General features: G+C 38.2%; 1 protein-coding gene across 2 annotated transcripts; it reads left to right on the top strand.

The window, feature by feature from the left end:
* Positions 1-3,819: 3,819 nt before the first annotated feature.
* Positions 3,820-9,697, top strand: LOC111262716 (uncharacterized). Of its 2 annotated transcripts, XM_022837190.2 has the most exons (10): positions 3,820-4,098; positions 4,205-4,256; positions 4,456-4,592; positions 4,927-5,367; positions 5,492-5,623; positions 5,777-6,154; positions 6,377-6,541; positions 7,203-7,376; positions 7,655-7,995; positions 9,223-9,697. In XM_022837190.2, exons 2-10 carry the CDS (start codon positions 4,211-4,213, stop codon positions 9,341-9,343), a joined length of 1,935 nt encoding a protein of 644 aa, XP_022692925.1. In that variant the 5' UTR covers positions 3,820-4,098; positions 4,205-4,210; the 3' UTR covers positions 9,344-9,697. The 2 variants fall into 2 exon arrangements, with proteins under 2 accessions (XP_022692925.1, XP_022692926.1); XM_022837191.2 differs by lacking the exon at positions 4,927-5,367 and having other exon boundaries at positions 3,822-4,098.
* The last annotated feature ends 1,742 nt before the right edge of the window (positions 9,698-11,439 follow it).

Below are 11,439 nucleotides of genomic sequence, written 5' to 3'. Positions count from 1 at the left end.
GTTAAATTTTAACTCACCTTTTCATGTCTGTTGGTTTAGGTTTTAACAAAACAGATTATTTCATTTCTTCGTCATAAACTGGCGGCTCGAAAGCAAGCGACACAGAAGAAGAACCATTAGGCAAAACGCTTGAAGAAAAAACGGCGACATGCTAGTTTATATTAACTCTAAAACTTTGAAGAGCGCCCCCTGTTCAATTTCGAATGACCTTATTCATTTTTTTTTATGTCTTCTTATGTACATTTTTCGCTATGTTGGGTCGAAAAAAAAGTTGTCTCCACCAGAAGCGATCCCCTCCATCGACTCAAACACGGTTCATAAGCAAAGGCGTAGAGCTGTGAAAGAAGTTGCTTATGACCACTGAAGGAAATGGGTGGCACCCGTTGTGAATCTTGTCCGCAACAGTTCACCGGATGCGGTGTCATTTTGTTGACACTCTTGTATTGCTCTTTGCGACATCAGTGAAAGCACTAAACACAGCGGATTAATACCAATAGCTCCACGCTGAATGGCAGAGCATAGGAAAGGACGTGTGGCTATAACTGTAAGTGTAATTGTATTTATATTAATATGTGTTACTATGATTGTATCTCTATAATGGCTATGGCGATGACAAGACTAAACATGGGTACCCAATGTGGAGTTATGTAAAGACTGATAGATATGACACAGACAAAACAATGATACTGATTATATGAACATACATGAACATAACAATACATGAGTGAAGGAAGGAAACTAGAGTCAGATACTATGTTGTGATGACGCTGAATATATATATATATATATATATATATATATATATTCTGATAATAATGTAATAATTGTACTTATTATTTTGTTTGGCCGCGTCCCAGAGACGCTCCACCATCCGACGACGCTAATTCATGCCGCGCCCCATCGACCTCCAACCGAATGCAGAGAAACGAATCTATGATGCTGGCTGCAGAGGGGCGACAGACTAGAAAAGCATAAATGGTAGGAAGATTTATGAAAAATGATAATAGTAACGACTCGAATCGTTCACGCGCATAAACAGTACACATGAATGATGGTGATAATGGTAAACATGACGGCATAACATGGATCATGAAGGGTTCATAACGGAAACAGTGATGCTATACCTTGGGAGGTATTGTGATCGACAGCTGAACATGTGAAGTTACGAAATACAAGGGACGGTGACGGCGGAACAGGACCGTGTCGATAATGATGTTAAAACAGGCATACACACATACATTAGGCAGAAAGTGGGAAAGGGTTTACGAAGTGATATTAAGCACATCACGCAGAACAAGGGCGAAACAAAGAATTGATGATAAAAGATACGCCGGTAATGGAGGAGCATGATGGTATGTAATATCGGGGACATTGATTGGTAAAAGGGATAAAATGAATCGGTTCGGTAATCTGAAATTTTCTTGAATTGGTGGAGGACAGGTCGGAAGTAGCGTGTGTCGTCTTCCGCGTCTCGTTTTTTTCCAATGACAAAGCGGTTCTGTTCCCGTTCTCAACATCGGGACAGCATTGATCGTAGCAAAAAAGGACAACCGAACAGAAATGTGATTAAAAAATCGCTGGACAGTGTAAAGAGCAAAAGTAAGGCCCGCCTAATTGCCGTCGTCTAATACGAACGAGAGAGGAATCGGCGTTGAATCGAACACCTTGCTTGTCCCGCCGATCGACGCGCCCCCCCAGTGTGGCTCGTGAGCGTCCTTCGTCTGTGTCCGTCTACGCCGTAGATGCGAATGCCGCCGCTGGCTCCGTTCACTCGTGTCCCTGACCAGTATGCGACGACCAAAACGTGGTCGGAAAGCATTGGCAAGAAAGTGTTCATTCGCACGACGGCGCAGGCTTCATCTGTACAAAGAAAGCACCGCCTTGAACTGAACAAGGCAGCCTAGTTTCTCTATTCTACAAGTCACATATTCAATATAACCAATCCTCTTTGTCTCAACAACAACAACAATAAATCGATTTCAGTTGTCATTAATGTAGGACTATACGTGTTTTTATTCTTATAGCGAAGAGAAGTTTGCTTCGGCGATCATTTTTCATTGCACGAGTCACTATGCTTTTTCTACGGGTAGAGAATGTAAAAAGAGGTTTGAGCAGTTCGCCACGAAAAGCAAGAGGAGCAGAGTTTAAAAGTGGAATTGGGAGTTTCTCTAGCGGGTCCCATTATCTTGGCAAGAGCGATTCCTTACGCTAGACGTACTTATGGCCCAAAGCATTCGGCGATGCTTTCAATAATCATGCCCGGCCAAGACCAAAGATCTGATATTCGGTTTCTTTAGGCAAAATTCAAACGTGTGCTTTCTTCCAACGTTGGAACCGTCTAGGTACAAAACGAAGGTAGACATTAATCTTAACGACACGAACTTGCTATGTAATGCTTTATTTTAGCGGTGGTAATTACATATCAATCGGTTTTCAGAGTTCCTCTTGACTTGGCATTCGCGCCACAAACGATGAGAAGAGGGTTGGACAACTTCAAACGCAAGTGGGCACACTAATCAAATCCGTCGACAGAGCGAGAACCAATAAAATGGGAGCAAACCGCTCAACGCAAGACATTTTCGACCGCAACGGAGGGTTTAGACAAATGTTGTTGTCTATGTATAGTGAAAAACTGTAATGCAGGTAAGCCCAAGAAAAAATCGATCATCTTAAACTCTAAACACAGGCCGGCCTAGTTCTGTCTATAGGATGCCAGAAGATACAGGCTGTAGACTGGAGGCATTCCATCGGATAGCTTAGTCCAAATAATAGCAAATAAAGCGTTACGAGACGAATCTTCACAGAAGACTAGTCGAAGGTTCAGGCGACAAATAACAGCGCACTATTCTGCTGTATCCAAAAGAGAAAAAGGAAATTGCCACTTGGCCAGTTTTCTCGGTAGCTGTTTAAGATTCGTGAAACGTTTTTAATTTTTCAAGTTCTGTACAAAAATGAGCAAAATTGGATTTTGGAAATAAAAGTAATTTCTTCATTCTATGCTGTGTATCCGAATATCGACTTCTCTGCATTGATCTCTTAACCTTAGCAAAAATTAAGGAAGAATTGACTTCAGTTTCATCTTGGGAGAATAGATCAGCAATGATAACCCATTGTGAAATGATTGCCACAGGAGCACGGGACACCTGTTAGAGCGTCGAAGGGTGACGTCGAAATCACAAAAGAGAATTATTCGAATCAGAGTAGAAAGACTACTAAAGCAATGTGATCAATTTCTTAGAATAGCTAAGGAACGAATTCATTAACGTAACTCGATAATCGCAATGGGTTTTGAAATACATAGATGTTTCGGGGTTTACGTTTTGCAGTGCCGCTGAACATTAGTTCAGGTGGTTGGCACTCGGTATGAGACGAAAGGTGTTTTCCTCTAGTTTACAACATAGACCATTCGTTATTATGTATATAACTAGTTCGATTTCAGAATTAACATTCAAGCAAGCAAAATTAAAGTACCGCTAGGTTGGACTAGGAAAATAACAGATCGTGTTGGACACTATCTGGTACGTATCAGTCCTATTCAGGTTTTTAGTCACACCCGAATCAAATCTAATGCGCATGAGTTCCACGGAAGAAAAATGAAATTAACACATGCTCATATCTGACACACAATGGAATCTTCAATTAGAAAGCAAAATAAGAAAAAACAAATCATTCGATAAATCGTTTGCCAGTTATTATTTTGCTCCTCTTATTTGTTAGAATGGAAAAATCCACGGAGTCCAATCGCCCTCAGCGGTTCAAACAAAAAAGTTCGTCAATAGATCATCATTTCATTCTACTCATTAACCGATGTGTTTTGATCTGCATGAAAATGCATTCATACAGCTCAATTCGAAATGGACCAAAACCCGCTTAAGTGAACTTTCTAAAAACAAGTTCGCATTCGATGCTTCGTGTTGCACGAAACTTAAATAAAAATAGTGAATATTTCTGAGTTATTGTCGATTACTAAGTGAAAGAAAAATTCTTCAAGAAAAAGTGTTTAGCTTTTTTTCTTTCTAACGACGAAATACTGGCCAAGATACTTTTAAATAATTTCGCGAAGTGTTTTTGTGAGCCGCATATACATTTTAAAGGAAGGTAATTAACGAGATTACAGCAAATCCAATATCCAAAGCAAATAATTGAATCTTTTGTTGTGTTTCTATAGAATTTAAGTTGAACATATGTGCATTTTTTTTTCCAGATAACAATGGGTAATGAGACACCTGCCATAAGATGCCCGCGCTCCGGCCGACGTAAGCGAACTCCGTTTGTACAACCAATCATGCTTGAAAAATGACACTAGACTTAGTTCCTTCTTGCTGCAATCAATATGTAGATATAAAATGTTTAATTACAAAAGCTGTTGTTACATAAGTTGCTGCATTTAAATGCAGTCGCTATGTATAATACAAACTAACACTACTACGTTCAACTGTTTTAATCGCTTTATAGTCTTGACGCCTGAATCGTTGTACTACTGGAAACTGAAGAAAACACTGACAACCCTCTTGTCATCTGACGATGATGATCCTGTTACGGAGACACCAATTAGAGAAAGACAAACAAAAATAGAAATGAAGCTAGAAATGGTGGGTTATAAGCTTTTCCGTTATTTTAGAATCATATGACGATGATTCAATAATCGTGAACTGGTTTTTCTTAGTCACGTGTCCAAACACATCTACTTATCCAGCTCTGGATGTATATAGGCGACATAGGCATAGGTAAAAATCATTAGGCTTTTAAATCCTAACGGAGTCTTTAAGATGTACCTTCCAAAAACCGAATTGCTTACATAGCTAATTTTGGGTATAGCCAATGAGGCACCGAGGAAAATTTCTCATATCTTTGTAATTGAATGACAAAATTTATAGGTTAATTGTTTTAAATTTTATCCGTGTGATAAAATCTATCGGCTCTCAGGTAACTACTGCATCCAAGGATTATCCAAATGACAAAAATGGGCGTGCGCAATCACGAAGTCACATCAGTAGAACTGAAAACGCCAAAAGGAATCCACACGAAAATGATAAAAAAAATCGAAAAATGCCAATATCAACCGAAAAGACAAGGATAGATGGTACTAATCGCGGGTTAAAGCCACGAGATACATCCACCGGGCTCATAGGTAACCGCCATAACAATATCAGCAGTGCGAAGGATAACCCTGAAGCAACTCCCTCTTCCTCAAAAAACAACGCCAATCAGAAGATCGAGGGCGCTTTGGCATATGCTAACGGCCATTTATCATGGAATTCGAAATGCAATGAGCACACAATGGCTAAGGAAGTGGAGCCTTCGCTAAATGTCGATTGTACCCGTGTCGAACCTATTCTTGGAGGCAAGAAACCGAGACTTAGAAGGGTATATATGCTATAAATAGGAAAAGTTATGTACCGATTCGATCCTGTGTGTGGATCTTCGAGGTGATATAGCTGAAGCGCTATGTAGGTCCAGTTCGTTAATGATTTGGTCCGGTACGTTTCAGATTCAATTTACAGATGTCTATGAGGATTCGAATGATTCAATAGGTAAGCATGGAAAGAGTTCAGAGAAACCTACGTCTGCCTCAGACTTGTCAACTTCTATTATTCACACTCCACGAAGCCGAGCTATCCAGGTAATGTGTGACAAGTCGAGTTTAATCTGCCATATCATTATGATTATTATTCAGTATTAAGAAAAACATGTTTATGCGACGTAGATGAAGTCACAAAGATTATAATGTGACCTTTGATAAAATGTCAATTAATGACGTTAGGTTTCTTCTTAGATGCGCATTGAAACATCTTCCGAAGACGAACAGTATGCCACATCATCATATAATACGGACGAAGCGGAAGTGCTTTCGCCTGTATTAGCTAAAGCCACACACGCAAGTGCATCTGCAGGTTCGTCTGAGTCATCCTCATCTATACAATTTGGTCAAGAAAACACCGTTAACAAAAAAGATTATTGCTGCAGTGTGATTGAAATTAGTTCAGATGATGACAGTTTCCAGTTACCTGCCAATCGGTTCAAAAGCCCAGAATTTAGCCAAAAACGAACGAAGACTTCAACCGAGTCTCAGATTTTCTCTGCACCACCTGTCACTCCTGCCACTTTGAAAGGTCCTAGAATGGGAAAGCGACTTGCCGTCACAGAACCTCAGGTATACTTATATCTTTTCCTTAAGTGTTTTCTTTATGATTTTGTGTTGCAGTTAGCGTTTTAGCTAACCAAATATCAGCAAGAAATACTGTGCAAAAGAAAGCACGCATAGACAAACATATCCAGGTCATTTATGATCACTTTATGTATTCAATGGCAAATCTGCATATGCGATCAAATATGGTAGATTAGGCCGAATTTGTTTTATCGGTGTTTATTACAGAAACGTCAGAAAAAGACGTCGACTCAAAAAGAGGAACCGGTTACAGAACGGAAAAGATCTGTGAAAATCAACAGACAGTCAGAATCTGATAATGAAAGCTTTGATGCGCTGCTTAGTGAACTGAGAAATTGTAAACTTCGCGACGACAAGTGTAACAAAACTCAAGTATGCTTTGGCTAATTGAACATAAGTATTTTTTTGAAGTCTAAAACTGGAACGATACGCTTCTTATTTAGCATATAACTTGAGAAAAGCTTGCATGAAAATAAACCTTTCTAAGCAACTAGAATTCATAAAGATATTGATTTTACCCACATGCATGAGAAAAAATCTATTAATGAAAACCTTCAGAATAAAAAGAACGAATATAAGCAGATTGAACCACTTTTGAGTCAAGAAGGGAGGAATCACATTCTAATTGAATGTATTGCATCCCAGCGAAATACTTTAGTAATAATATACTTGTAACAACACATATTAAAAAATTGAAGGGCATGGTTACATAAGTTGCTACACTAATACCTCACTGTTGGCATGTCCAAGGTATCCTGACACGCGAAAAAAATAACCAAACGATTTAATCAAATCTTGCTGTTTTCAGTAATGTTTATTATTTTCTTCTAGCAGCCAAGTTCAATCCATTTTGGTAGTTAAATGTAAACAGTTGATAACGTGAAACATTGAGAAATGTAATACCTAATAAACATTGGTTATTCAACCATGTGCCTACGTTCTTTATCTCTTGGGCAATTGGCAGAATATAATCTGAGTATTATACTTGATTAAAAATGTTACTTTTTTTATATTCTTCATATTAATCGTTTAGGCGGACCCCAATGACACTTTAGCCCGATGGGAAAGTTCGAATAAGGATGACCGTCATTTTCTAGCGTCGTTGTCAGAAGAAATCCCTCTAGAAGGCTGTCACCCTAACGCGGCTTATTATCGTCGGCAGAGTTTTAACACAATTCGACACGAACTCACAGAGAAACTGTATGAGGTATTATATTAAAAGCCGCCTGAACTCAACGGTCTATCTGTTCACGTGAACCAAGTATAGTACTATAATGGAATACAAACTGATTGAACCCGTAGGTGCTATATAAATAAAGTAATGTACGTTGTCACATCTTATTTGGATTTGAAATTTTCGTGTTTACTCAAATTATGTCAGTGTGTTTTCGAGTGAGATAATATCCTAATACATTTTGTGTCTCGGGACTTAAATCGTAAATTTACCAGTGTCTTTCTGTTTGTATAATGTATGTAACACTTCAGTTGTTTCATCGAATCATATTCCAAAATCGCTTCGTAGAGCGGTTGCCGGTATCTTGGAATAATCGCCTGTTGACGACTGCCGGATGGTGCATCTGTAAAAAGCATTTAGATGGCACAAAGTACTCAGAAATAGAGCTGAGTACGAAAGTTCTGGATCGTCCAGATCGTTTACGAGACACATTAGTGCATGAGATGTGTCATGCAGGTGCGTGGATCATCCACGGTTATAAAGGAGACCATGGACCACTTTTTAACTTTTGGGGTCAACGCGCAGGAGAACTCCTTGGGTTGAAAGTGACCACGTGCCATTCGTACGCCGTCGAGAAGAGATATGTATATAAGTAGGTATTAATTATTTTAACACCCAAATATTAATCTGTGTCGCTAGCGAAGAACAATCAAATCGTACAGTATAACATTCTCTGTTTTGCACCTTTTTTTTAAACTTAGTTATGAATACTACCACTACAGCTTGTAAAACAATGTGGTTAAAGTGAGTTCAACAGGGCAATCTACTAAAAACTTATGGAATTAGAATGATTTCACATTTTTCAATGCAGTGATCAATACATTGTCGGCGATCTGAAGGATGAATGTAGAAACTGTTAGTGTCGAACTCTAGTTCCGGCTAACATAAGTCATTTATTTATTAACTTTGAGAAACCTAAAAGGCAATATTTAAACCGCGGTTTCTGTTCATTGCTTCTATTTCAAATCTCTCATTTGCTAATCATTAGGTGCTGCCTGTCATGTTGAAAAGCCTTTCCTTGCTTCAGAGTGGTGTTGGTGCAGCATTGCCCCTATATGGTCTACAAATAGTTTTTCTGGAATTTCGATTCCAAATCTGCACGTATCTGACGAAAGATGAGTGAATTTACGCAACTAGTTCCTAGGTATCGAAAGGCTGCAAAACAATCTAGAAATTTGTGACTTGTGTAGTGAAAGTCCGTTGCTTAAAGATGCAAGGTCATCTGGCAATCAGCTTCGTTTAAAAAAGGCTCCGGGCGGTCTTAATCAAATTAGAAAAACTCAGCGAAATGTGATCTTTAGGTAAAAAGAGTAGCACTATGAAGTGTAAAGCTTTCGTCGTATACGCTTTACCTCCAGAACGGTTTCATAATTTTTTGATCTCGGTGAAGACGAATAGTACGTCTCGAAATTGGTATTCCTTGTCACCGGACGCATGCACCTTCGGAACCTGAACCCAAAATGAAATCTTGTGGCCCAACGACAAGCTTTATAAGGCAAGAAAAAGCTCCCTTGGGTTTTTTAACACCGTAGGAAGTTCGACCGTCAGCAAGTAAAAAAAACTGGAAAAGCAAAGCAATAAACAAGAAATCAATTTTTTCGAATAGCCTAATAAAAATGTAAATGGATTACAATTATTTTAATAAAAGTAATATGAATACTGCCAACGCATAAATATAAGAGTAGCTTTCAACACCGCTCATACTGTTGCCATTTGTTTGTTTCTATAGTAGTACTGCTGCCATTTGTTTGTTTCTATAGTAGTATATGTTTCAATATTCTATTTTGTTTTTTTATCGATTGCATTACCTTTTTTTCAGGTGCGAAAAATGTGAAAACGAAATAGGACGCCACTCAAAATCGCTAGATACCAACAAATTAGTTTGCGCCCGCTGCAAGGGACGATTCTACCTGAGAATCAACAGTGGTCAACGCTGGTAACAGACAAACAGGAAGACTCTCAATGTGAAGTAGAATTCTTTAACTGAATGCTGAAATTGACCGAAAATTCTCGGAAAGCGAGACTTCTCCCAAATATTCTTTGAAAATTGTTTTTGATAACTCGTATAGTTTCCATCGAATCTGATGAACTCATATTTTTAGCTAGTTGAAGTACGTTAGTGACAATATGACAAAAAGTATCTCAAATATCTGACCTCGCGTTGTGCAAGGTGTTTTTCCCCCGACTAGAATGTCATGACATCGCGTGATATTGTCAGTAAATCGAATTGTGTTTTCATGTATAATTGTATTGAATGTAAATATTATAGAGAAAAAAAGTGCTTATTTGAGAAAGGTGCTTTTTTTTTCATAGGCCTACTTTATCAGGGAATTGGTATGGCCGTTTACTTCGGCCGTTTACTTGTGGAAACGTTATTGCACTAGCTAATACGGTATGTCGTGTGTAGTTTTTCTTAGTTATGGAATAGAGACCAGGAAATCAATAGCGGTGATAAGTTTATTTCTGTGAAGCAGTATTTTGTTGAATTTTCTATATTGTAGAGTTTAATTATCTGATTCGTCTACTTCAAGCTTGTGTTAAATGAGGTTGGTCTCAACAGCAACGTACATTTCGGAAGTGCAAAATTAATATTTTTACTTCTATATTATCATCTGTATTGCTAAAAGTCGAATGAGCATCTATGAGTTTATTGAACAAGCTGGATATCAACTAGATTATATCAAACTAAAAACAATTTCAGCAGCATTCGACACAGTTTGCACGATCAAATTCTCGGGATGTTAGTAAATTTCAGAATGCTTTTCCGCATTTTATCTTAGCTGCTAAAAAGACTGACAGCAAGTCTGGTCATATTCTTTCATGGTACAATCTTAACCTCTTATAGTTTTTTTTTGTCTTCGTCTGTGAAATTTGTGCAGTGATTTAATGAATACACCGTGGGGGTTTTAATTCGATGTGTCGCAGAAATATAGGGATGACGTCGAACCAACCTCAGACTACCTCTCCGATAAACCCTCGAGAAACTGGGTAGGCTCAACACATCGTTCCTAAAGCGGGTCATGAGTTGCAACAGACTTAGTTTCCCAGGTGCTTGTATACTCCTTTCCACAAAAGAGCTCAAGCATGTATTTATCCTGACGGTGTCGAGGATTATCTATTGGCATAGGAAACCAAGGATGTGTTATATTGATTCTAATTGCAATAAAACGACCATTCCTACTAAACTGGATTGAAACAGGGCTTGTGTTGACAAATCGTGTTGATGACATTTACCTGCATGTACAATGCATTAGTCCCTCTCACAACGCGCAAGGGCTGACCTCTAGTCTGCCAATAAAGACTGGAATCCTTAGCTTTGCGCTAGCAGTATGTGTTCTGCTAATCGATCATCTTAAGAACTCTCAACACCGGCGTCCTCTTCGTTGTTTCGATACTCACTGCGACTACGCACGCGACAGAATATTTTTCCCTCTATACCGTCATGTCTACGTATACCTTCTACTACGTATCCTGTGTGGATAAATAAATACTCTTTTAATATTTTATTTCATATATATAAAATAAACAGTTAGCTTGGGTAATGTGTTTCGGCTTGTACCAGTAATCTATTGCTGGCCGGGCTATTATAAGAAGTATAGAATGTCATTTGGGTAAATGAGTGGTCATCAATAATGGTTAGCTTGGTAACACTAAACTCATCATTATCGGTCAATTTGACCATTTGCAAATATTTTTTTTGCAATGATAACAATTTTTTACGTGGATTGATATTATATAAAAAATCGTTTATAGAAGTCATTCATTTACTAACTACTTTTTCAATTGAGTTATCATCTAAATATTATTCAATTTTTTTTTGAGTATTACTCATTTTGATTCGGTATGGTAGTAATTGGTATATAATAATTGTCAATAAGATTTGATTCTAAAAAAAAAAACGTACGCCTTCTAAGGGCACAATATACAATACTAAATTTGATTTCCTAGAGTCGTAAGCGGATAGAAAGAAGTCAGGCATTTACAACAAAATTTTGTATACAACAATACAATGGTGCAAGTTCGTGTTCGTTATGTT

The sequence above is a fragment of the Varroa jacobsoni genome, unplaced genomic scaffold (genome assembly GCF_002532875.2).
Source record: "Varroa jacobsoni isolate VJ856 unplaced genomic scaffold, vjacob_1.0 scaffold_694, whole genome shotgun sequence".
Taxonomy (NCBI): Eukaryota; Metazoa; Arthropoda; class Arachnida; order Mesostigmata; family Varroidae; genus Varroa; species Varroa jacobsoni.
This window is presented reverse-complemented; position numbering and strand designations above follow the sequence as displayed.